The sequence below is a fragment of the Sparassis crispa genome, assembly GCF_003851025.1.
Source record: "Sparassis crispa DNA, contig_000003F, whole genome shotgun sequence".
Taxonomy (NCBI): domain Eukaryota; kingdom Fungi; phylum Basidiomycota; class Agaricomycetes; order Polyporales; family Sparassidaceae; genus Sparassis; species Sparassis crispa.
The window spans coordinates 1284146-1308133 of NW_020939750.1; the positions used below are offsets into that span (position 1 = coordinate 1284146).

The following is a 23988-nucleotide window of genomic DNA, read 5'->3' on the forward strand; positions in this document are numbered from 1 at the left end:
CCCCCGCCACGATCGTCTCACACCTATGCAGGAGCATATGGATGTCGCCTTGTTTTCACTTTGTCCTCTTTTGTTCCCAAACCGTCCCTCACGACGGTGAAATGTCGCCAAGAATGGTGGCACGCTGCTGGTCCCATCGTGCATCGTTCTTCCTGCACTCACACACATCTTGCCCGATAAGCACCGATGCTGCAACAATCAAGGATGTCATAGGGCACGTCTTTCGCTCGCTGGCCTTCCGCCCGAAGGTCGGACTCGGAGATTCTCCTGAATTCTTTCTGCGCCCTAATGCCCATGGCTTATCCACAAAGCTCATCACACCCGTTCATGTGTGTGTTCGATCTTCTGGTTCTGCTGACACTGCCACGGCAGGCTCGCGTGACAGGCAAAATCGCGCGCGAAGCTTCAACATTCCGCCACTGCGGGTACCGTATGCCTGGTCGTACAGCAAGCGAGTGAAACGAAGCTGTAGGCTTGTCCCACTCCGTCAGATATCGCACTCCGCAGAATGTGCGTGCGTCCTCATAGCTTGTGGAATCCAATTCGCTCTTGGGAATTCCTACACCGTCCAACCGGCCATTCTACAAGGATGAATCAGATCCAGAGATCGACGACCCTGAGCTCACTCGCCGCTGGCATCTCCATGCATTTGGAATCTCATGGAAGGCACGCGAGAGTGTGAGCCTCAGAGTGAGCTGAGCCCATTAATATTTACAAGCAAATAATGTATTTTTGACTATATGCAACCGAAGAGCGTATGCATACCAGCGCGCGCCGAACGGTAAAAAGACAACAACATATCGCGATGCAACATTCATATTAACGCCAGCAAATAGGAAAAAGAAATTCCATGCAAGCTCCAGAACGATTATGATAACGGTAGTAATAGACAGAACGGAGTACAACGAGCCAAAGAGTCCCATGCACGCGCTCGTGCCCGACAGAGCTTCGCGCGAAAAGTGCGCCCGATATCAGCGCCACGGATGGCCGATGCTCTCTCTACACTCCAAAACACACGTCTGCGCCGGATAGGCATCTCCGCTAGCCCGCTCTCACCGCAGCCCGTGCCCTACATGCCGCCGCTCGGGGAGTAGTACTGCGTGTTGGACGGCCCTTCTTGAGGTGAGGAAGCGGCAGCGGCGGGCGCCATAGGTGCGGTACCGCCGGGTCGTTGCTGGAACCCCGAGGCCTGAGGTGCAATGCGCGAGAAGAACGACTCCCACTGCCCTGCACCGGGAGTGAGCACGACTGCATCGAAATGAACAAGCAGTGAACGCACCCCAATCGTAATAGCTTTTCGGGAGGCCCTCCAGCAAACCGTTGTCGGCCATGGCGAGCTGCTCCAGCGTGCCGGACGCCTGCGGGAAGTCCAGCACGTTCATCACTTGCACGTTCCCGGGGTACAATAACGCAGCATTGTTCAGCGCGGGGTTCATGTTGGACATGTTCCCTCCAAGCGGTGTGAAGTTGACCATCGACGAGGGCCCCTGATCCGCCCCATGCTGCTGCTGTAGCTGGTGTTGAAGCTGCTGGCGCGACTGCTGCTGCTGCTCGGTGCCCGCAACTGCACGCACGGCAGTCCATGGAGCCGGTGCGGATGCGGATGACGGCGTCCAAGTAGCAGCAGACCCCGAGCCAGGAGGAGGGAGAGACGATAGCGCGTGGTCATTGCGTGTTCCAACGTGAGACACCGCGGCCGCAGGGGCCTCACCTTCAGATTCCGACTCGGATCCGGCGATGATCGTGCCCTCGGGCACGTCGCTGTCCACCCGCCGGTCCTTGCCGTGCGCGACGAACACGCCGCCGCCCGGACGCGACGGGTCCTTCTGGAAGACGAGCCCGCCCAATGGCGGCTTCGCACGCACGCCACCCGTCGGGTTCAGCGCGGGAACCTCGGGCGGCTGAGGCGGACCCAGCGTCGCCTCATAGAGGAGCGCGATGATCTCCGCAGTCTGTAAAGGGTGTCAGTAAGCGGACTCAACGGGGCGCTGTACGTGTGTCGACCGGCCTTTCGTCTTGCCGACATATGGTCAGGCGAGAGGGACGCTTCCCACTTCCGCACGCAGTCGCGCAGCTTCTTCAGCTTGCCTTGGGCATCTGGGTCTCGCCGCCGTGCCCAAGTGTGATACTGGGAAGAGGAAATCCGATTTAGTGTACACGTACTAGGGGGGCTCAATATTGCACACCTGAACGAGCGCACAAGAGGTGGCGCAGTACGCGACCAACAGCCAGACGTCGTACATACGGTCATTGGCATCGAGCCAATCGATAGCCTGGCCCGTGAGCGAGACGAGCGCAGACCACTTCTCGACGGTCAGCGCAAACTTGAGGTGCGACGGGCAAGTGTAGGATATGCGCATGAACACGCGCCAGAAAATCATGTTCACGCACGCGTAGAACAAGAACAGTAAGCCTAAGTCATTTGATTCCGGTGAGCCAGAGTTCTTGCGTGCCGACGGCACAGTGATGGCAGAGGAAATGGCACGCACCGGCAGCCATAGGTGTTTCGGGACCGCGAAACTGCAGCTCTTCTGGCAGGTTGTTCCGCCACGTTTCGAGATCGGAAAGCAGCGAATGCAGGGCATCGTCGGTTGTGACCGTCAAGCCGGCAGGACTGCAAGAGAATAGGTCAGCTCAGGCAGACGGCAGACGGCATACGACGGCAGGACATACGTATAAATAGCCTTCTGCACACGACCTAAAAGCACACTCAGCCTCACGAGCTCGTCCATGTAGAGATCATTAGGGTCCCCAGACGATGGTAGTCGCGCATCACAGTCTTGAACATCAATCATATACGGATGGCCATAGGTGAGGCTGATCCTGTTGCGAAATCGTCAATACTGACAACACCGAATAGGACAACACCGAGCGACAAGGAGAGAAAAAAATACCATCGGTCACTAATGACGCAAATGCCCCACAATCGTCGGCGCAACTCGATGTCTTGCTTGACGGACTCGGCACGGTGTAAACCAAGATCCTGTGCCTGTGAATACGACGTACACAATCAGCTTTGCGATCGACCCGACGATGCGATTACGGACCATACGAATCGCACTACCGAGGCGGATCCAGAGCGCCGACAGCGCGTTCGGCACAAATTGTGAGTGGCAGTCCCCCACCATAGTCAATATCAACAATGACTGCATATTAACGATGGACGCGGTCGACAACACGTCCTCCATCTTTATCAGGCTATTCACCGCATAGCGGATCGAGTCGAACACGGTCTGGGGCACCTCGCGGCGCGCCGCGGCAACCAGGCAGATCGCGTACAGGAGCACGGGCGGGGGCGGGCTGCTCGCGACAAACTCCTCGCGCGTAACGACGGGGAGCATCGGCGCGATTTCAGTAAAATACGCGTTGACGAGCTTCTCGACGACGTCGCGCTCTATGTGCATGTCGATCGGCTTCGGGAGCGCGAGTTGCAGTTCGCCCTGCTGCGGCTCGTGCACGCGGATGAGGCCGTCCCCGCCCGTGCTAAGGTCCCACGAGTGGTGATACCGCATGTCGTAGGACTCGTACGCTCGCGAGGAGATCGTCGCTTGCGAGTGCAGCATATGCGCCGCAGATGTTGGCCCTGCGTGCGCAATCAGTGCCTGGAATATAGCACAGCAATGGCCGATATTTCCTCACCGTATATTTTGACCTCGCCGCCTTTGGGGTCGGTCTGGGGCGAAGATGTGCTCTGTTCCGCCTCCTTTTCCTTCTCCGCGGAAGCCCTTAACGCCGCTTCCTCCTCCATTTTCTTTTTCTTAAACCGCGTTTCTGTAATGGGAAGGAAGAAGGTGCATTCGAAGCCGTACTGCTTGCAGTGCTGGCACACGGGCGGCTCGGCTTCGGTGAGCACGTCGCATCTAAACGGGAGCGAGCGTCAGCGTGCCCAGAAGAAAGCGGAGAAGTTAGGCAAAAATACAACACGGGGGGATCGACGGGGTGTGTTGCATGTTGGGCGCGACACGAACCTGATCTTCCGACTCCGGCAGCTGTCACACGCGCGCTGGGTCTTGGTGCGCTTCTTCGAGTCGACGGCTATGCCCACGGTCGCGTTCTGAGCGGCGGCGCGGGCGAGGTCGGCGGAGGAATCTGGACCGTCCTCATTAGATGCCCTGCTACGCTCGTCATCAACGGCAGACTTCCTTTTACGTTTACCTGAGCTGGAGGCGGGTGCCGGAGACGCGGGGGCGACGCTGCGTGCGGGGTCGGGGTGAGCGGCAGGGGACGGGCTGTACATGATGACATTCGAGGGCGGGTAGTGGGGGTAGGAGGGGTAGGGGTGGGGATATGGAGGATGGTGAACGGGGTAAGAGTAGTGCCCAGGGATGCCAGGGCCAATGTGGGGGTTCTGACCGTTCGCAGGGGACGCGGGGGGCTGTGGCTGGTGGAAGGGGGACGGAGAGGAGGGGTACGGGTTTCCGTTCATCGAGTAGGGCGGATTCATGAGGTATGGACCTGCGGGCCCCGGGTAGGGCTGGAGGTGCGCAGTGAAGCGGTTGTAGGACGAAGAGGGCGGGGGTGCTGGTGGTGGTGGTGGCGGGTGAGGGTGGTCTCGGACGTCGGAGACGGGGGCTGGAGAACGTGGTGGACGGTGAGGACGAGTGTGGGGACGGTGAGGACGAGCTCGGGGACGGCGAGGAGCGGACTCACTGGAGGCTTCAGAGTGCAAGGCGGGGTCGGGGCGAGACGCGGTGACGGCAGGCTTGTTCCTTGATTTGGGACGAGTGTGGGAGGAGCGACTCGGCTGAGGGATGTGGTCTGGGGCAAGTTGCGCCGGCTTGGACGGATTGGCGTCCATTGCGAAAGGTGGTTATCCCTCGATTATAAACTGTTCTAATCCCCGTGCGCCGACAAAACATTAGCCCTCCGCATGCACAGCCATACAGCCCACGCACGCACCGTGTCCGTCGCGAGCTCTCGCGACTCCTGCAGAGCAGCTGTCCTCGTCGGCGATGGCAGCGTCCTCAACAATGTTGACCACAGCCGCCGGGCCCGCGACGACTTCAATCTCTGCCGAGCACTAAGCCCGACGCTCCGCTTCGCTCCCCGCCACATTTCACACTCAGTTCACCTCCGCGGCCCACGTGATGTCTGCCTGAAACGTCACCCCGTTCCTCAAATAAACGCACCCTGCTAATTTTAGAGCGCGAGCGCACTCTGCGCCGTCTTCAGTCGGACTTGTTCTCAGTCCGTGCGCCGCTGTCCGCGCACACATCGTGGTCTCAACGGGCTGTGCAGCGGTGGAATAAAACGGCCGACTTGGGAGGGGCAGCTGCTCGCAGGGATGACGCACACGCACATCGCGTCAGCACCCCGTGTCAGCGATACGCGCGAGATCCTGCCACGTGCCATCAGCCACGATCAACGTCGCCCTTTTCTGGCGCCACTGACCACCGACCCTCGCTCGACGCTGCGCACGGACCGCCTCGTCTTCCTCTTCCTTGTCTCCATTCCGGTCAAGCCCAGAAGCTGACTGTGCATTTCTCCCCGCGGAGGGTTGCCCGGAGCGACACGCCGCTGACTCACACTCAATCGACCGTACAGGCGCATCAGCTTATGTACGCGCGATGGATCGATCGACCTGCTCGTGAAGCCGGCGGAAGAGAATGACTGCCTGCAGAAGAGCAGCAGCTCGTCCAAGTCGTCGCTGCTCCTAGTCTCTTCGACTATTTGAATATTATCTCGGGGCTCTCGCGAAGCAGACATCTGCGCAGTGCGCAGAGGACGGGGGGCGGTGTGGTGTGGCTTGTCGGGCACATAGCACATACGCGAACATTCACCCCCCTATTTCCGTCAGCATCTTGACCAGCGGGCGCCCGGGCCGTCTATCGTCGTCATCCCCGCCTATGCGCTCTCCAACAGAACATTGACGGCCAGAATTTTGCTGACAGCCCTGCTCACGTACAACATCGTTCCTATATCCACGCGCCACTCGCCCGCTCCGCCATATCTACTTCCCCTCCACTCGCCCTCGTAAGCCCCATCCCCAGCTTAGTCCGCGCGGACACACCATCTGATCCCCGGCCAATCGCGCCAACCCCCCGCTGATCAATCCGAACACTCGCGAAGGAGCGCGAACCGCAGAAGCACCGTGTCGAAACTGCTCGAACTTCGACGCACGCATTCGAGCAGAGTGCGATGGAGACTTCGACTGACCAGCTGAGGATTCCCGGACGGGTCGGGACCGAGAACGACAACCTCTGTGTGTGCGTTTCGCGTCGAGTGATGCCACCACGGCGTTTCAATGTCATTATCAGATCAGCTTATCGCGCCTTGTTCCCGATAACCACCGTCCGTTCGCCGGTACGGACACACGGAGCGATGCCGCCGATTACAGCACCGGGAATATTATGGCGTCACAGGGACGAAGAACGGGAACCGGGAGCGAGGACGTCGCGTCGACCGACGTTGATCAGCGCTCAGCACCGCACACTCATCGACATCCCCTGTTACTCCAGTCGCCATAAAACTATGCCATAAAACTAATAAAATACTAAGAACACCGCGCATACAGCGGCATACGGCATCCAAAATCCAGAAAAAAAATCCATGGGTATGCAAGGTCCCCCAATCGCACAGCCGCGAAAATAACGAACCGTCTACTCGCCCTTCGCGCGCCCCTCCTCTGCCTCGGCCATCCACGCCTCCTGCACCAGCCCCGGGTTGATCTCGCGCTTGTCCTCCGTCGCGACCGCAGAAAAATCGAGCCACGACATCCCCGCCGGCCGGCAGAGCACATACAGCAGGTTCCGCCGCCACGTCCCGTGCGAGAACGGGTTCGGGGGCGCAGGCCCGGGCACGAGCGACTTGTGCGCCTGTGCGCGAATCTGCCAGCAGAAACGTCGGTATACTCAGCGTCCGTCTCTCATGGTAATAATCGTAGTCCCGTAAAAACTCGCTATGGAGACCCACCTGCTCGATCGTCGTCACGTTCAACAACAGCAACTGCACGGCCAAGTAAGAGAGGGATCAGCAACGCGATGCGAGAGCGACGCACCCGAAGATGATACACGAGCAACGCCATCACAGGCCACAGGACGAGAATGGCCATCGAAAACCCGACTGCGCTCCCTACGCCGTCCGCAGTCGCCAGCGCCCTGCGGAAGCTCGTACGGCTGTCGCGCGTCAGAAAATACAGGTGCAGCGCGGACGTGCATATCACCAGGATAATCGTGACAACCTGCCCCGCAGCAATTTCAAGTACGAAGCGCACCACACAGCATGGGGCATCACATTACGGAACGCCAGAACGCGCAAGGGCGGCCGAATTTGAGTCCGAGCGTGGAAGATATGACAGATGCCAGCCAACATGTGAGAACGAGATTGCAAATAGGGCAGAAGGAATTAAATGGTACCCACGGAGGAGAGGAGGAACGTGAAGAACGAGGTGTAGTTGCGCCTGCCGATGCAGTTGTTCACCCATTGACAGTGATGGTCACACCCATCCACGCAGTTGTCGCACTGCAAGCCAAACACCGCGAAAAGCCGCATTTCAGCGCGTCGTGTCGTGTCTTTTGTACACGTAAATAAAGCTAGGACTTACCATCTTGCAATGGCATGATCGTGGTGGTCGGTATGTTCTGCATGTTGGACAATACTTTGTGCGAACGCTAGCAGAATCAGGAATATCAATAGCAGACCTGCAAATCAAAGTGGCGAACAGCCTTACAATCCTGCTCGGACTTTGAGGTCGCGTGGTAATGGCGCACGGAGGCTCTCAGACGAACTATTCGGAGCAAACGGTGGCTCTGGGTCCAAATCCCGAGGCAAGATGCCCGGATCGCGAAACGCCTACGCACAGCACTCTGCATGTCAGATCCATCTCAGCGCACGAACCGCACCCAGCCCACTCACCGTCGCAAGCATGCTCGAGATGGTCAGCAGACACATGTACACCCCCACCGCCGCGACCGCCGGGCTCTTATGGTGCCACCACCACACGCACGTCGTGCTAAACCACACGCCTGCGATGCCTAGCACGACGATCAGCGAAGCGACGAACGCCCGGGGGGAGTCGCCGCCAGTAAGCAGCCTGCCGCCGAGGAAGAACCGGTTGCGTGACTGGTGCAGCTGGTAGTTCCGCACGGGCTTGCCGGTCTCACGGTTGACCACGGGCACCATGGACAGCGAAACCTTCATGTCGGGTGGCGGGTGAGAAACGAAGGACATGTTCAGCGACGAAGTCGACGCTTGCGTCGGAGAGAGACTGTGCTTGTGCTGGACCCGCGGCGATATCGTCGAGCGAGCAACATTCAGCTCAAAGGTCATCCGCGCTACGGCGGTGGGAGATATAGGCGATGGCTCGATGGAGCGCGACGTCAGGCGCGTGTGCGCAAGTCCATTGCTCGCAATGGCCGATGTCGGGCTCGTCGCTGGAGACTTGTGGCTCCCATCGAAGCTGAAGCCCCGCTTAAACAGCTTCTCGAAACTGTCGCGCATCCGGCCGCCCGCACTCACGTTCGTCTCGCTCAGCCCATACGGCCCGCTCTGCGTCACCACGGTCGGTCGGCGTGCTCTCGAGGTGCGCGACGGCCCAATCGGAAGTAGCGCTTCGCGGCTGGGCTTCACACTCGCGGACCTGGCGGAAGCGTCCAGTGTATGCTCCTGATCCTTAAACTCCTCCGTCGAATGCCCAATGCTATCCGTAGCGTCCGATTCGCGAATCTGGTGCTCGGAGAGTGGCGCGAGCCGTAATACATCGAATGTGGGTGCTTCGGTGGACATGACGGACCCAGCACTTGATGGGCGCGAGGGGCGGGCCGGGGGTGGCGATGGGGGAGGATAACTAGGGCGTGAGGGGTGGAAGAAGGATGCAGAGGGGAGAATGCCACCTGCGTGGGTCGTACTAGAGCTATGTACGGGTCGGGGGTGGAAAAGTGGGATAGACGCGGAGACAGGCATGGGGAGGGGATCTGCAGCGGTGATAGGATTTTGAGACGGATGGGAGCGCGATGAGACCACGGACTTGGGCCGTGTAGGACTCTTCGGGCTTGGGGGCACATTGCCGGAGGTGCTTCCGCTGTGGGGTCTGGACTGGATGGGAATACGGAGCGGAGGATTGCTTGTCGGGTTTGGAGAAAATGGGAGGTGAGTTACAGTGCGATGTGACGCGGAAGGTAAAGAGTGTGGTGTCGCCATAAGAGAACGATTCGGGGATGTAGTACAGGCTGCGGTGTGCAATAACGTTGGGTGTGCAGATTCAGACGTAGCTGACTAGTGTGTGAAAGCAATGGCGTCAACGTCGTCTGGAGTGCACTGCTCGCATGCACGGTAGCTGTATTAGAATTAGATATGAACAACGCCTTCAGCACGACCTGCGGGGCTGAGCAAAGGTTGAGCTGAGCTTATAATTTTAAACAACCTGCTTCCCCTTGCAGGGCTACGTACTTTCCCGGGTTGTAGATACTCGGATTCAACCTTCGTGCCTCAGCACAATCGTGTGCTTCGCGTCTTGTTTCCTCGAGAGGGTCTTTGGAAAGAAGTACAGAGACAGGCCTTTGCAAGTGCGCCAGATCCTGAGGTTGCAAGCAGATGAAGGTCGAATCAGCATAGCAAGCGCCCGTCGACAATCGAAGTTTTCGTAATCGATTTCAACTACTATCGGGCAATCTGGTCTAGTTGTGCAATTTCGTCCTTTCGCCGCATTCCGCTGCACTAAAAATCAGCAATAAATATGCCGTAGATGTGTATGATCCCAAATACGTTGGCCGCGCAACTTGGGGGTCCAACTCAGAGGGAAAGGGTGCAAAGTCTGTGAATTGCAAGTCGGGTGTGAATTCAGGCGTAACAGTGGAGCGCACTATTTTAAACTCCGACTGTAGGGAGATTAAGGGAACGGCACCTCGGCAAGCGTGACGATCTGTGACAGCTTTGGGTGCAAACGAGTCTCTTCACTGCGTTCAGTCTCGGGGTCGCACAACATCAGAAAAAAAATTGGGAGTCACACAGAAGGTAGTTCATATGTTGTATATTTGATCCAAAAGGTTTGAAGGAAAACGGGCTGGATTTGAGGAAACGGTGACAGAGATGCAATCGTGATTGCATTACTGGGGTAACGATAGTACCGGAGGATTAATCAATATTGAGTCCATAGTAAACTTTGAGCGCCGTCTTAATTATCGACCTCTGGACCAATATTAACCCTGCTGAGTATTAATATTTCCGCCCATTTGTTGGGGCGCACAATTGCCAACATGATCTGGATAATAGGCTAAAACTCGTACGAAAATACATCCTGCGGCACCAGCTGTCAACCACCCAGCCACAACAGCCTCTTCACGCCATACTCCATTTTCGCATACACGCTCGTCATCCGCTGCGCCTCATTCAGGCTGCACCATTCCACGTCAGCAAAACGTACAACTCGAATGTTAACGCACTTAGAACTCACCTCACAATATCCGCCTCCGCGACAAACCTGCCCTGTCCCCCACCGGCATCCTCGCATGCACGCTGGATAGTCCCCACAATCAACTCCACGGCCTCTTTGCAGTTCGCCGCGCTCGCCAGCTCGTCCGCAGGCTCTATGAAGCTGCCGGACGCGCGCCGCGTGCGTGCGGCGTCCACAGGCAGGGCCTTGAACGCTGCGAACGTCGTCTCATGCCCGATCACTGGCGCAGCTGCATTCGACAGTATGCGCGACAACGGCGTGTTGCCTCTCAGCATAAACGGCGTTGGCCGGAAAGGTGTCAGTGAAGATGGGTCAGGCGGTGAAATATCGAGGCTGTTCCGCAGAGAGTAACTTGTGACACGGGTATCCTGTCCAATATTGCGCCACGTAACTATGAAGCCGGCGTTCTGGATGGGGTCGCGGCTGCCATCTTCCAGAGGCGATAAGATGTAGGCGCCTGGAACTGATTAAGACCTACGCAGTCAAGAGGAGATCAATCATCACCTTTTGTTATTCCTACAATGTCTCGGAGTGGTACACGGGTATACATCTTCACTTTCTCTAGGGTATAATCATAACTCTAGTCAAATGTTAGCCGAAGAATAGCGGTTGTAGTTTGGTAAAAACTTACTATGATGTATAGTGCCTTCACACTCTGAAAATGTTCCGTCAGTTTTGCATGACACTCACCACCACCATACCAACGTCATGATAAACACCACTCACAATCAGCAACACTTTCTCCTCCCACTTATCGCCAATCTTCGTGTTCATCTCCACAGGAGCGAACAGCGTCCACCCGGAGAGCAGCCGCTCTCCGTCTGACAGCAAACGGCTCACGCACGTCGCGACGGCATCAGCCCTGATCCTTGAGATGCGGATGAGATCCCGTGGGTCCGTCGACTGTAGCTTGACGAGAAACTCCGAAAACACGGAGATCGTGCGATTGCCGAGCATGAAGTCGATGACCGCCTGGCTGAACCAGTCCGCGAACGTCGAGGTATACATCCTGCACGCGCCGAGTGTGAGCACACACACCCATGCGTGCGGGGACCTCGAGTGACGTACCTTGCCAGGGAGTTTACACCATCATTGAGCAGGCCTGTCAGGTCGCGCTTGCCTGTCCTGCAGCAGATCTGGTGAGAGTCAAAGAAGCTCGCAAAGAAGAGATGCAGACCTCGTGAAGTCACCCTGTAACAAGCGACATGAGCGTGTGGTGGTGTCTTACATGAAATGGAACGAACCTTCAGCGCAGACGTTCCGGTGCTGCACAACCATGAGGCACGAGCAATAACGCGGGGATTTATGGTACTTACTATGCACGACTAATGGCGTCCCCATTATTCGCCCAGACTATTGACGTTTATAAGTCACGTGTGGGTAGAGACAGCTGGATGACGAACCGTCGTTGAATACGATGTCTGTCTCCGTCCGCTTGTCCTCCGCGTTGAGGAGAGCTACAGCCCCAAGCTGTCTGTTCAACACATGGCGCGCAAAGGCCGACTGCGACGGAAAGACGTCAGGTGTCGAAGGTCTGCGTGCAATAATGTGCACTTTCCTCCACGACGTTCGTTCGATCTAGGCCGTCGATGCAGTTCACACGGAAGATGCCTTTCTGCTGCGACATGATAGAGCCGTCGGAGATCCAGAAGTATCTAAACGCAGCTGTCAGGCGCTTGCGACATGAATCTGACACACCATGCGCACCCTTGGTTCTCGAATGTGCGTTCTAGCGTACTGATGAGATTGGTGATCTTCTCGTACCTAGTACGCGTCCGTGCTATGAGCAAACATCCACAGCTTTGATAGAGTCAACTCACTTCATACCCTTCGTCTCTGAATGGAAGTCGTATGCATGGTATCTGGGAAGCAAACTCAACAAATGACCGCACAATCAGCGACGCGTAAACTCGCACTGGACATCTTTGGAATTCAGCTCCTGGACATAATTCCGATACGAGTTCGTAACCGCCGCTTCCTTTCCATGCTGTTCTGCTAGATTGACGACCGTCTGGGTCGACGTCAGTTTCTGAAAACGCATTGGTGCAAGAACACACACATGAGGACCGTAGCGTGGGATGGTCTTCAGAAAGTGACGCTTCAGCGCTTCTAGGTTCTGTGCATGGCTCCTGTCGGGAGACAACTGGGGTGCAGGCTTGAGACTGTAGCCCTGTTGGTTCCAATACAGGGGAACTATCGGGAGAAGGACACTTGAGATTAGCTCAAGAATTTCAAGGCACACTTACTAGATCCGCGAATCTGGACATGACTGAAGACGTTCGAGAAACCTTCGCGCTTCGCTTGCATTAGCGAGGGTCTCGTGCCGTCATAAGGAACACGACACACCTCGACGCGTATTACAGCCTCCGTCTCGACGAAGTTCGCGACGTTCGCCTGATCGTCGATACCTCGACGCTGGTACCGCAATCCAGCACGATCTCGAGACCGTCTCGAAACTAGGATATAGTCGACAGGTGCGGAGTCGCCCTCTTCGCCTTCCACCGGCTCTCGAGGAACATGGAAGGACGCGATTTGGTAGAAACCCTGCATGATGGGGAGGACGTACGGATGCAGCTACAGGACCGAATTGTAGTTCAATTTGAATGATATCAGATGCATGCAACTGACCCCAGCATCAACGAAAGGTTTAGACAACCACTCGTTCCACCAAAAGTGGCGGTCTACTCTGCGCCATAGTGGAAGAGTCGGAAATGGCTCCGCTAAAACGTCAACTTTGTCGCCGACTGGGCTTATTTGTTTCGACTCATCCAGCGCGTTCAGCTCAGCAAGGAGACTGGTATGCTTCTTCGCTCTTGCCATCAATTCGTGTTTGTGCTGGAGCGATCGCGTGATATCTGAGACGATAAAACATACCGACCCATTAATACGCACATGCAACATAGTGTGTATACATGCCTTGGGCAAGACGCACCAAAGTTGTAGGCAAAGTACATGCCTCCACGTGTGAATTCCCGGATGCATTCGCGGACAATCTTGATCTCAAGTTCAGAGTGTCTCTGCTCTGTGGTCCTTGGTGGAGGTGCGGTCGATGCCAGGATGGAGTTCAAGACTTGCTCGGGCTCCTCAGTGCTTTCCTTTATGATCGCGTCCAAAGACAAGCGTTCCTCTTCTCGTGCATCCACGTCTTCCTCTTCCACTTCTCCGCGAGTACTCAACGGCTTTTTAGCCAGTTTTGACCAGAATGATAGTCGTTCTGTCAGCACTTTGACGACCGTGTCAGATTTTAGCGAAAAGTCCGACGATGGAGTGGATACGATGGACGAAGAGAGTGACGCAACGGATGATGACGGTGAAGGGGGAGAAGGATCATCATCCTGTGGAGGAAACTCATGAGTGTGAAGAGGCGTCATTAACTTCACCTCGTCCTCGCTCGCGAATTTGACCTGTGTAGTGCGAGGCTCTGAGGAAACCTCCTCTATGACCGGACCTTCTGGGGCGGATTCAACAGACTCAACTGGGAGCAAAGACAGGCGGGGATTAGCATTATTGCGCGAGGCAAGCGCACTTATGACCGCGCGAGCACGATCTTCCGTGAGCGGGATCGCCGTGACGCCCTTCACGCTGTACACGGCGTGGCTGACGTCGAATACTAACCAAGATCAACTTGGAATAATATGTCAATCGCCAAAAACTCACAATGTCCAACCTCAGATCGTTGAGACACTACAAGCAAGTACGGCGCTATGAAAGAGGTGTTCAACCTCGGCTACGACTGACCGTACCAGGGCTCAAGTACCAGAAAACAAGTTCAGGATCCCCACGATCCCATAGACCACAACACTCTCCGCCCAGTTGGTATCCTTGACACCTTGATCGGTCGGTACTTCAAGGACCTGGCCTGTCTTGCCCCACTCTATGCGTACATTTGTTCCGTGTTCTGTTTGGCCATGGTAATGCGGCCTCAGCAGAAGGCCTTGTGGGGTCGCCAGGATTGCAATGTGCTCATGAGGACAAGGATGCGGCATCGGCGGTACCACGAATTTTGGATGCAATCCGGTCGTGTGCACGGTCGGGTTGGTGGGCGGAGGCGCCGGTGCAGGCACATTCTTGGGAGGAGATTTGAAAGACTTGGAGAGAAATCGTTTCATGGCAGGCGACGCACGTGTGGTAGTACATGCAGCATATGTACGCTGCAGAGAGAAAGTCGCAAAACGATCCTCAGGGCTCGCGGTAAAGAAACATTCAAAGGTCACGACTCAATGCAAGTAGCACGCGGTCACGACATCTTGTTCATTTATGTACATATTTATGTACATAGTATGTACCTGACTCTCCGCGCGTGCTGGTCGATCCCATCTCGACACATATATGCTACACAATCACAATAAGCACACATGACTAACCTTCAGCGACAGGCTCTGGAGGCGGGTTCGCTGAACTACGCCCTTCCATACGAACATCATATCCATAGCCACCAACGCCTCCGGGCCCGTTGTAGTGCATCTCTGAAACGTCGTAGTTGCCTGCAGAAGTGATGAGAAAACCAGCAGTTGATCTCCACATTCTACTGCAAAATACGCACCAATGAACCTCCACCCATCTTCCTTGACATGGTAGAGGTTGATAGTGTTTCCGGAGAAGGCATCACGATGACCGGCGGCATAGATACTTCTCCTTCCAAGCTCTTGTGCTTCCTCATCCGTCAGATCCCAATGGTACCCTTGATCCAGAACACCATACGCAAATGTGCTTCCAGAACCAACAGAGAATATGTCACCCTTGAGGCGTGTGCCATCAGAGTCGACATAGAAGATCGCTGGTCCCTAGAACATGCGCAACAGAGTTCAGTGATGTGATCCGACATGATAGGAAGAAGCATAGCGGGACGTACGGTCTTATCCCAGCCACAGATCATGGTACCCTGACATGCACAGTCCTAGGTCAGTTGCTGGTCGCATAATTTACAGAACAGTAATACCATGCTGAGGCCCATGCCTTTGTAACTGTATACCAAATTACTGAGGTACTTGCTGGCAGCCGCTACGGAGATGCGTTCGCGGTTGCGGAGCTCATGCAGCCGGCACTGTATGCCGAGGTACGTCTCCCAGTACTGGCAGTCAGCTAAGTCGCCAATTCAGCATCCAAAACACCAGTTATCAAAACCAACAGACATACCAGCACCACCAGCCATCGTACCAAGTAAATACGGGTTGATCTCAATGACCTTCTTGACGGTTCCAGATGCTGTGTATCCTCCATGATGCCTACTTTGCTGTTACGCGTGAGCAGATCACGTACCGACATAACTTCCTGCAGTGGCCCTAGAATCCACAGCGACGATCACTCCCCCCTTGAACCTGAAGGCTAAAGTCGTTGTTCCGTGCTTGATTTTGATTCTGCAAGAGGGATCCGCATGGTCATCTGTGTGCGATCTAAGGAAAGCAGAGGGCTGGTGCGCATTGTTAGCTTGCTCTAATGTGGCCCTTCTATTTGATAGACTCACGTCTGGTACGGCGGGGATAGAGAATGTCGGTACGCCATTAGCGACATTACCAAAACCTGCTGCAGAGCCCCACATGCTCTCTGAGACGTCTTCATCTTCCCCAAGGATCTCCTTAGCCCTCCGCAACTCTGCGACTGCACCGGTCGAGGAGAATCGGTTTGCAAAAGTGTTCATGGTGGGCGCGAGCGTAGGTAAAGCCTGAAGGAGGTGACGCGGCCGGACGCGTCGCACAAAGTACCAACCACGTGCCACCGGTCAAGCGCCCGAATCGGGACATCTATTCTAGAAACTGCACGGTCCAGTTACAGAGAAGTATCGGTAGCTACAAAAACGACGCCAAATCAAATGAATGGAAAAAAATGCAACAGAGTATAACTGATAGTAAGACGAAAACCTGCATGAAGAAATTGTCATGTTCGTTCTGGCCCGAAGAGCAAGATCGAAACCTGCTTCAAGTTTGGCGGACGAAGTTTTCCTTAAGACAGCTTGAGAAGTTAATGCCAGTGGAATGGGTGAGCATGCGAATGTCACCGTGATTTTATATCACAGGCTCCCATAGCTTTCCATCTGCTAGGCTTTTATGCAAGACAACTTGCTTTTCCAAAACGTTGCAGCCTCCCTAGCCGGACAGAATTTTCACGCCGCCTTCACTGCCCAGGCGAACGACCAGCGGCTGTATAGGTGAGCTCGCAATTCGCGTAGTTCGGCAGAGGCTTCGCGCAGCATAGTTTCCACCCGCTCCGGTAAGTAGCCTTCACTATGAGGTGGAAGAACAAATTGAGCTATTATATATAAAGTCCTGCGTAGACTTACCTCATAAGTAAAGGCTCCATACCCGCAATGTAACCAAGGCAATCCGTGCGCAACATCTCTGATATACTCTTCTCTCGTTCGTCTCCTGTGCCCAAATGAGGAACTGCCTGACGGTCGAGCTGAAGCGAGGCTTACGGTAACGCCACGGGCCGATAGGGATAAACTTTTTGTCCCACCCGACTTGGGTGAGAGAGTCTATCGACCTAAGCCACGTTGGGTTCATGGAAGAGGAATCAATGTCACCGCCTTTGGTTTTCATTGCACTATAAGCAGCAAAGAAGACCTTATTGGTCCAAGAGAAGCCTGGAGTGCCGGGCTCACTCAAGGAAATCGGCCTCTGGTCTTCGTCGTAGAGCTGCATGTCGCCGTCCCCCAGGAGCAGGACACCCTCGGGTCGGAGAACCTGTTCAAGTTCACGTAGTAGCGCAGGGAAATCACGAATCTTATGTCAGTCGTTAGAGGGCGGAGTGGAAACGAACGAGAATGGTACTGACACCTGCAGAAACCGACCGGACATGTACAACATCAAAACTATTTCTGTAGTGAGAAAACCCCAGATTGGCCTGCGCCAATTTCAATGTGCACATTCTACAAGAGTTGAACGACTCACATCGTCAATCTCGAACCTATCACAGCAAAACATTAGGGTAGTTGTTCAAGGTGAGGGACCCGTTTACATACCGACAATTACGGGGTATTTCCCTGCGCAGATGTAGTAAAGGAGGATAAGCCGCGCGAAGCTTAGGAAGAGAAGATGTAGTTACCCGCTGTTGAGTCTAGGCGGGACGAGGTCGATCCCAACGACGTCGCAATAGGGAAATTCAATTGCCATCTCAATCGCCCTGATTCGACATCAGCGGAGATAACATCCGTTTGTATCGAGAATTTACCAGCTTGCGCTTCCTGTGCCGACGTCTAAGATCGCAGGTCTACGATCCGTGCGCGGACGGAGTGCTCTCCATACGTGTTCCGCTGCCGGATACAACCTGCCAAGAGTGAGCGTAATGATGCGGTGCTGCAAATCAAGTCGCCTGTGTTCCTCGTTGTCCTTTTAATTCAGGAAAGTCAGTCGTAGAGGGGCATTAACTAGCGATGAGATCGTCCGTACTGCTGGAAGAAAATATGTCTGAAATCTTCCATATTAGTAGTGGTCTCACGATATGCACGCTGCCTCTCACTTCATTCTGATTATTCAACATGCGCCCATACACATTGCGGAACTACAAACAATAAAAATATTACCAGTGATTTTGTCCAAGCAAGTGCCAAGCCTCGAACCTACCATTACTTTGCCGTCGACTGACGAAGTGAACGAATACAACGAAGGAGCGGGACTGCCTGACCGCGAGTTAGAGTCATCCTCATTCGTGTTCTGGTTTTGTGGCATATTAGTGAGATGAAGCGCTGGATAGAATAGAAATCTGGGGGTACACCAACGGGCTGTTGAGACAACTGCAGGGGCACAGTTGCGTATATATGTGTGACACTTTGTGTGTACCCTGACATCCACTGTGAAGGGTTCCGTGTGATGGCGATACCTTGATAGAAGGGTGGATTGTGGATATTACGAGACGTCATAGAGCCCTGCCGCAGCACACTACTGCAGGCTTGTGTTTGTCGGTTGAATTCGGACTGGCGCAGGGTAAATGGGGTCGAGACTGTCTGTATGCAACGCAGAAAAATGTAAGGACAGCAACCTCGGGGAGATAAGCAAACTCTCATGTCTTCTGGCTTGATTTGTCACCATAAAATCTGTCATACTTCCGATGATACCTCTGCCTTCAGCGCTTCAGCAAGACCACGATGCAGATGTGATGAACGAGATGCGATCGTCCATGCTCGGGCTGGGCACCAAGATAGTATACGATAGAAACATCGCTTTCGAATCAGATGGCGTCCGAAACAGTCATAGTGTAGAATAATAGAAGTTGAAAAGTGTACAAGAGGATTGCTTTCCTCGTCCCAGCACTACCCAAGACCCCAGAATATTTTCCCAAAGCGAGCGCGTGGTGGCTTTCTCGATCTCTCAATTGGTTCGGCAAGGGGGCTGTGGCTGTCTTTGGCATGCTGGACTTGAGCTATGGGAAGCACGATCAAGATGAAGTTTACCGTGTCGACGAGATCGAAGGAGATCCCGAGAACGGGTAACCAACTGGGGTCCTATACCCGAAGGGGAGAACATTGCTGACTCATCCTACCGCACGATCGAGGAAAGATCGGTGTACTTGTCTGCTTGCCCTTTGCTAACTTCCGCGACGATTACTACTGAGTTCGCAACAAATCATCGGATCGACGGTGAACAATAATGTCTGGCATTTGTAGAGCTCGTCTTGCTGAAGAGCGGAAGCAGTGGCGGAAAGATCACCCCTTCGTACGCCACTTTGCACACCTGTGGCCCTCACTTGACGCGAACTCTGTTAGGGATTCTACGCGAAACCCACGAAAGCGCCAGATGGGTCTATGAATCTGTTGGAGTGGGAGGTCGGTATACCCGGGAAGACTGGGGTAAGCCCGTTCACAGCGGTAATCTATTCTTGGTGTGCAGTGTGTTGAACGCATGGACGAAGACCGCTTGGGAAGGAGGCGTTTACAAACTTATGATGGTATTCCCTGAAGGTAAGGCATGTCTTCGATAGCTTGCATGGAGAGATGACAGTAGACCTGTTCTAGACTATCCGTCGAAACCACCCAAATGTGAGCAAGTCCCTCCTTCTCTGGTACCCGTGCGTGCTGACTATCCCTAGGCAAGTTCTCTCCACCACTGTTCCACCCCAATGTGTATCCATCTGGAACCGTCTGTCTGTCTATCCTTGACGAAGAGAAGTCGTGGAAGCCTGCAATTACTATTAAACAGGTACGGCCGGCTGATCTTCTGGCCTTCCACGTCTATTCCTCATGCTGCGCAGGTGCTGCTTGGCATCCAGGAACTATTAAATGATCCCAACGTGAATGATCCTGCCCAAAGCGATGCGTATACGATGTTCAAGTGAGTGTACTTCGTGTTGTTATCTGTATGTCAACATGGATATTGACTACGCCGTTGCCATTGTACTAGGAACGACAAGATAGCTTATGAGTAAGTGGCCGTACCCCACTCGCCCTATCAGACCTTTGACTCGTCACTTCAGGCGCAAGGTTCGACAACAAGCGCGCGACAATATACCGAAATGAACATGGTCCAACTCGCTGTCTCCCTCACTTCTTGTTAGTTGTTGATTCATTTTAATGTCTCCCCAGATGGGATATGCCTGTTACCTTCTCGTTCACCCAGATATATCAGCGCAGCAAGTCTGGAATCATACGGATGACAGAGTATGTTCTGGTAATCATGTACTTTCGATATATACATAAGTACTTCATGGAGCAATCACTAGGACATCGTAAAATACAGGTTCAGCAATGATGATCAGATCATGAGCTTGTCTATCGCCCTCTTGATCGTCAGGATTTGGCTAGACAGCTCCTTGTTCTCATTGGTTGTGACACTCGCAGCGATGACAGGTCTCGATACGCCGCAAGCACGGCCTAAAGCTGCCTTGGAAGCAACAAAGACATACTGCACGTTCTGCAAAGGAGGATGAGAGGGATGTGCGGAAGATTCATTATGTCATTAACCTTTTCTTCACACAACAGAGGGAGGTGCAGTAGGATTTCCAAGGGTTCCGTGTCGGCTGTCAAGATGATAATCTCCGCGATACCACGGTTCAGAGTTTTTGTTGCTGCACCGAGTATTGAAGTCTCTAAGTCGGACGCTACAAACGTAAAACCAGTACTCACCTTCATTGGCTCCCTTCTTCAGCTGTTTGAACTGTGAAGCTCGCTCAACGAGATCCAAGATCTATAAGATGATGCCACCCTAAGAATGAGATATGTAGAGGTGAAAGTGTGTCGACAGTGTCATACCTGATCATTCAAATCCGATTCAGCCAACGGCCAAGCCTTCGCGCGCTGGCTAGGATCCGTCATAGTGATTTGACAAGGATAGAAATTTGTACGACCTCACGTCTTGATCCTTGGTCGATGTTTTTAACAACTTGTTGGGCTTGCAAAGAGAAGTGAAGAAACGCGGAAAGACTACAAGCGTGCACGTGCTCAAGTAGGCCCATCCCGAAAAGGGTTTTGCATGTTCACCCGAGCCGCCTTCCGAGGCCGAGACATCCCGCGCAACTTCCACGGTATAAAGCTCCTCTCACACAGAACGTACACAAGGTATTATATTGAACTCCATACTCTCCTTCAATTCTGCGCTGCAACCCACTGATGGCTTCTGAACTCCCCGTCGTTGACGTCCACACGCCCTCATCATCATTCTCAATAGTGCATTCCAGTCAGTTCCTTCTGTCTCCAAGACTACCCCTGACAATTCACCCATTAATTTGGCATTGGATGGCTCAATAGATGACGACTCTCTGGAGACACTATTTGACAGACTCAGCAGGAAGACGGTGGCGGAGTTCCACGGTCAGCGTGTTCGCCCAGGTTGGGTGAAATATTCTTGGAATAACACCGTATGGAACCTTGATGACGGTTGGGATATGCTTTTTTGAAAATCTTCTCTACCGACTGATGAACAATTTAGATTCAGACTACGCTATCTTCGCATGGAGGCAAAAGTCCACCTCGCCAGGCAGTGATATGTGGCCGGTTCTCTACATGCTCGACCCAGATGAACCATTGCCTGAACCACCCGCGTACCGCAACATGTCCTTCTATATGTTCAAGCCCAAATCAAAGCCTACGTCGCCCAAACCTCCTTCTCACGTGGATGGGGCGTCATTAACGAGCAAGAAGCACAAAAATGCGCAAGCTAGGCCGCACCACGAAGTTCCGAAGTACAAGCAACAGTTCGAGAAGTTCCAGAGTGAGAATGGTGTCCGCACCATCATAGGGACCATAGGGCCGGTCAAGAATGGTGATATTTACTCATCCAACATGTGCTCGTGTATTGACATCGCTGTCAAAGTCCGCATGCTGCTGAGGGCTGGGTACCGACATGTGTACATTTCCCGCAAATTTGCAATCCAGAACGGCTTTATACCTGAAGACGCTGCACCAGGACATTACGGCTACAGCGGTTTAGTCAAGTACGTCTCCTGCGGTTCTTTGTAAGGCTTCATGCTCATTCTCTATCACTCCGACAGTATCGGCAAATGGCCAATCACAGTCGGCCACACGAAGAGCACCCACACCGTGTACTTGTCGGAAGAATCTCACTTCGACGTTGTTCTTGGTCGCTCGTTCATGGAAAGTCGTCAGGTGAAGTTGGATCCAGTGGATCCCACGGACGTCGTGTGTATGGATACCGGAGAGAAGATCGATTGCGAGTTGGTCATCTTGAAGGATGGCAAGGGACAGATTGTAACTGTCACATGAACATGACTTGTATTAACGCGTGAAGTTATGTCCTTCTCCGGAACGCGCGTGCCGGATGTATCTGTGTAATCTGTCAGTGTGTGATTGTTTTTCATGTAGATCAGTTGGCGTTGGACTCTTGTACAGCACGCTTGAGCTGTTGTGGAGTTATTGTAATCTTTGGCTCTAATGTACTTATTAGTTCACAGCAATCTGGTGAATTGACTGTACGAAGGGTCGATGCTATAGGGCCGAGCAAGTTTGAATTCTGTTCCTACGTCAGGCCGCGCTCGTGCCAACTGAGCGACGACTTTGTTGGATGTCCCCTCGGCCGAGCACCGAAAGTGTGACGAAAGAATTCAACAGTGTCGATTTCATCCCAGCAAACGCAGGGAACCCACAGGAAGACATCTGGAGTAGAGACACTGAAAGCCAGGATGGATTGACGCCGATGACGTTCAAAGCAAGCTCAGGTTTCGGTGACACAGATCGCAAGTATTTCCTACCGTAGATGATCTCATTGAATCCGCAAGACCGTTGACACGACAAGTTACACAGTTACGGGTGCAGAACGAACCGATGCTACAACTCACGAGCGCCCAATATTCAAGAGCTTGCGATCAACGTCCTCTCCCTCCCAGCCAGCCAGCATTTTCAACAGAGGGGAGTCATCCGCATGAGAAATAAGGCGATACCAATCCATGAGAACATCGGGCGCAGAGGAGACTGCGAGGGCGACAAACGATGCTTTGGGAGTGCCAGCAGCGACCATCGCTGCGAGATCGACAGCGCCAGTTTCATCTGACTCGACAACCACATCGCCCGCAATGCATCGAAGAGAGAATCCGATCAGAGGCAGTGTGCAAAGGGCTACCCTGTTCCGCATCTGCAACCTCACGACATGAGTATGTTAGTGAACCGGCCTGATAGCGAGGCTGCTCACCACCTAATCTTCAAAGGTCTCAAACGGGGATACTTCTCCATTTGAGACGGGAAAATCATAAAGGGTCAGGTCCAGGTATCTCAACTTCGAGACCGCGCGGACAAGATGTCAAAAAAATATTCCGAACATAAGATGGGAATGAAGCAGCACGTTAATACAACCGGCGAAGCATGTTGCGGGAAAGCGATAGAATCGGAGATGCCGATCATCAGTAGGTATGAGAGGTTGAGCCGGCGGATGGGACATGGAAAGGGAACCTCGCCGGAAATGCACATTGAAGGTCGTTGATGTCCATATCCCCGCATATGCTCAGCGTATGCAGAAACGGCCATACGGTGTGTTTCATGTCCAAAATTTTGGATAGAGAGCCGATTCCTACGCGGAGAACTCTGAGTGAGTCCACAAGGTGACCCAGTGGGCGACGTCCACTGGCAGTAACCACAAGGGTGTCCAACTTCGATACTCCCACAGTGAGGTAGGCTCCTCATATTCGACAACATTGCACATGACGTCGCGCTTCCACCTTGTATACCGATGGAGTGTAAACGACTGAGAGCACTCACGGCGCTCGAAAACATTGGGTGCAACTAAACGAGCTTCTCTGCTGCATGAACTTCGAGTGTGGTCAGCCGCGTCGCTTGCGATATCACACCAGACAAACAACATGCGGTGTAGGTATCAAGGGTTGCATATATGGTCAACGAACGGATGCACGGTATGCGGTGGGAGGCATCAGCGGTCATGTCGCAGAACTTGTTGACATGTGAGAGATAAATCGATGAATGCTGGAAATGGGGTGATCTAGGCGGATGTCCGAAAGAGCTCGTGGCAGAGCGGCCGTGTAGATATTACGAGAGACCATGGAGAGTTGGACACCGTCATCGGGAGAGAGCAGTTGACAATGAGCTGAAGAATATCGCTATTCATCATCGTTAGCAGCGCCATCCAGTTACCTTTTATGCCATCGACTAAAATCGGACCATATCAGCGAGTTACAACACAGGAATGCTAAGATACAGACTTTGA

General features: G+C 53.8%; 9 protein-coding genes across 9 annotated transcripts; 2 read left to right on the plus strand and 7 right to left on the minus strand.

Annotated features, from left to right (window-relative positions):
• Positions 1-1069: 1069 nt before the first annotated feature.
• On the minus strand, positions 1070-4798 carry SCP_0405060 (hypothetical protein; the record flags this gene model as incomplete). Its single annotated transcript, XM_027757238.1, has 11 exons — positions 1070-1227; positions 1280-1952; positions 2009-2128; positions 2187-2413; positions 2490-2614; positions 2674-2823; positions 2895-2989; positions 3048-3583; positions 3640-3860; positions 3969-4572; positions 4651-4798. The coding sequence occupies 11 exons, from the start codon at positions 4796-4798 to the stop codon at positions 1070-1072; spliced, it is 3057 nt and encodes a 1018-aa protein (XP_027613039.1).
• A 1801-nt stretch (positions 4799-6599) lies between these two features.
• On the minus strand, positions 6600-9138 carry SCP_0405070 (hypothetical protein; the record flags this gene model as incomplete). Its single annotated transcript, XM_027757239.1, has 7 exons — positions 6600-6827; positions 6913-6945; positions 6998-7180; positions 7360-7461; positions 7544-7610; positions 7670-7791; positions 7855-9138. The coding sequence occupies 7 exons, from the start codon at positions 9136-9138 to the stop codon at positions 6600-6602; spliced, it is 2019 nt and encodes a 672-aa protein (XP_027613040.1).
• Positions 9139-10249: 1111 nt separating this feature from the next.
• SCP_0405080 (predicted protein) lies at positions 10250-14499 on the minus strand (the record flags this gene model as incomplete). Its single annotated transcript, XM_027757240.1, has 21 exons — positions 10250-10331; positions 10391-10847; positions 10895-10970; positions 11022-11045; positions 11117-11399; positions 11459-11515; positions 11568-11581; positions 11635-11656; positions 11707-11743; positions 11794-11893; positions 11991-12045; positions 12098-12154; positions 12211-12252; positions 12307-12401; positions 12450-12583; positions 12637-12685; positions 12737-12964; positions 13019-13245; positions 13323-14000; positions 14048-14092; positions 14148-14499. 21 exons carry the CDS (start codon positions 14497-14499, stop codon positions 10250-10252), a joined length of 3114 nt encoding a protein of 1037 aa, XP_027613041.1.
• Positions 14500-14749: 250 nt separating this feature from the next.
• SCP_0405090 (Proteasome subunit beta type-5) lies at positions 14750-16028 on the minus strand (the record flags this gene model as incomplete). Its single annotated transcript, XM_027757241.1, has 7 exons — positions 14750-14874; positions 14934-15174; positions 15243-15272; positions 15330-15472; positions 15527-15595; positions 15650-15800; positions 15855-16028. The coding sequence occupies 7 exons, from the start codon at positions 16026-16028 to the stop codon at positions 14750-14752; spliced, it is 933 nt and encodes a 310-aa protein (XP_027613042.1).
• A 462-nt stretch (positions 16029-16490) lies between these two features.
• Positions 16491-18054, minus strand: SCP_0405100 (S-adenosyl-L-methionine-dependent methyltransferase; the record flags this gene model as incomplete). Its single annotated transcript, XM_027757242.1, has 11 exons — positions 16491-16611; positions 16668-16752; positions 16803-17109; positions 17162-17230; positions 17278-17293; positions 17349-17369; positions 17432-17509; positions 17558-17715; positions 17776-17793; positions 17846-17887; positions 17950-18054. The coding sequence occupies 11 exons, from the start codon at positions 18052-18054 to the stop codon at positions 16491-16493; spliced, it is 1020 nt and encodes a 339-aa protein (XP_027613043.1).
• A 918-nt stretch (positions 18055-18972) lies between these two features.
• Positions 18973-19838, plus strand: SCP_0405110 (SUMO-conjugating enzyme ubc9; the record flags this gene model as incomplete). Its single annotated transcript, XM_027757243.1, has 8 exons — positions 18973-19038; positions 19089-19172; positions 19235-19283; positions 19338-19361; positions 19412-19521; positions 19574-19653; positions 19723-19743; positions 19796-19838. The coding sequence occupies 8 exons, from the start codon at positions 18973-18975 to the stop codon at positions 19836-19838; spliced, it is 477 nt and encodes a 158-aa protein (XP_027613044.1).
• Positions 19839-20073: 235 nt separating this feature from the next.
• Positions 20074-20633, minus strand: SCP_0405120 (13 kDa ribonucleoprotein-associated protein; the record flags this gene model as incomplete). Its single annotated transcript, XM_027757244.1, has 4 exons — positions 20074-20232; positions 20283-20386; positions 20445-20505; positions 20571-20633. 4 exons carry the CDS (start codon positions 20631-20633, stop codon positions 20074-20076), a joined length of 387 nt encoding a protein of 128 aa, XP_027613045.1.
• A 294-nt stretch (positions 20634-20927) lies between these two features.
• Positions 20928-22040, plus strand: SCP_0405130 (hypothetical protein; the record flags this gene model as incomplete). The annotated part of the gene is made up of 5 exons (XM_027757245.1): positions 20928-20994; positions 21066-21194; positions 21247-21579; positions 21631-21751; positions 21809-22040. 5 exons carry the CDS (start codon positions 20928-20930, stop codon positions 22038-22040), a joined length of 882 nt encoding a protein of 293 aa, XP_027613046.1.
• A 568-nt stretch (positions 22041-22608) lies between these two features.
• Positions 22609-22905, minus strand: SCP_0405140 (hypothetical protein; the record flags this gene model as incomplete). The annotated part of the gene is made up of 1 exon (XM_027757246.1): positions 22609-22905. One exon carries the CDS (start codon positions 22903-22905, stop codon positions 22609-22611), a length of 297 nt encoding a protein of 98 aa, XP_027613047.1.
• Between the last annotated feature and the right edge of the window lie 1083 nt (positions 22906-23988).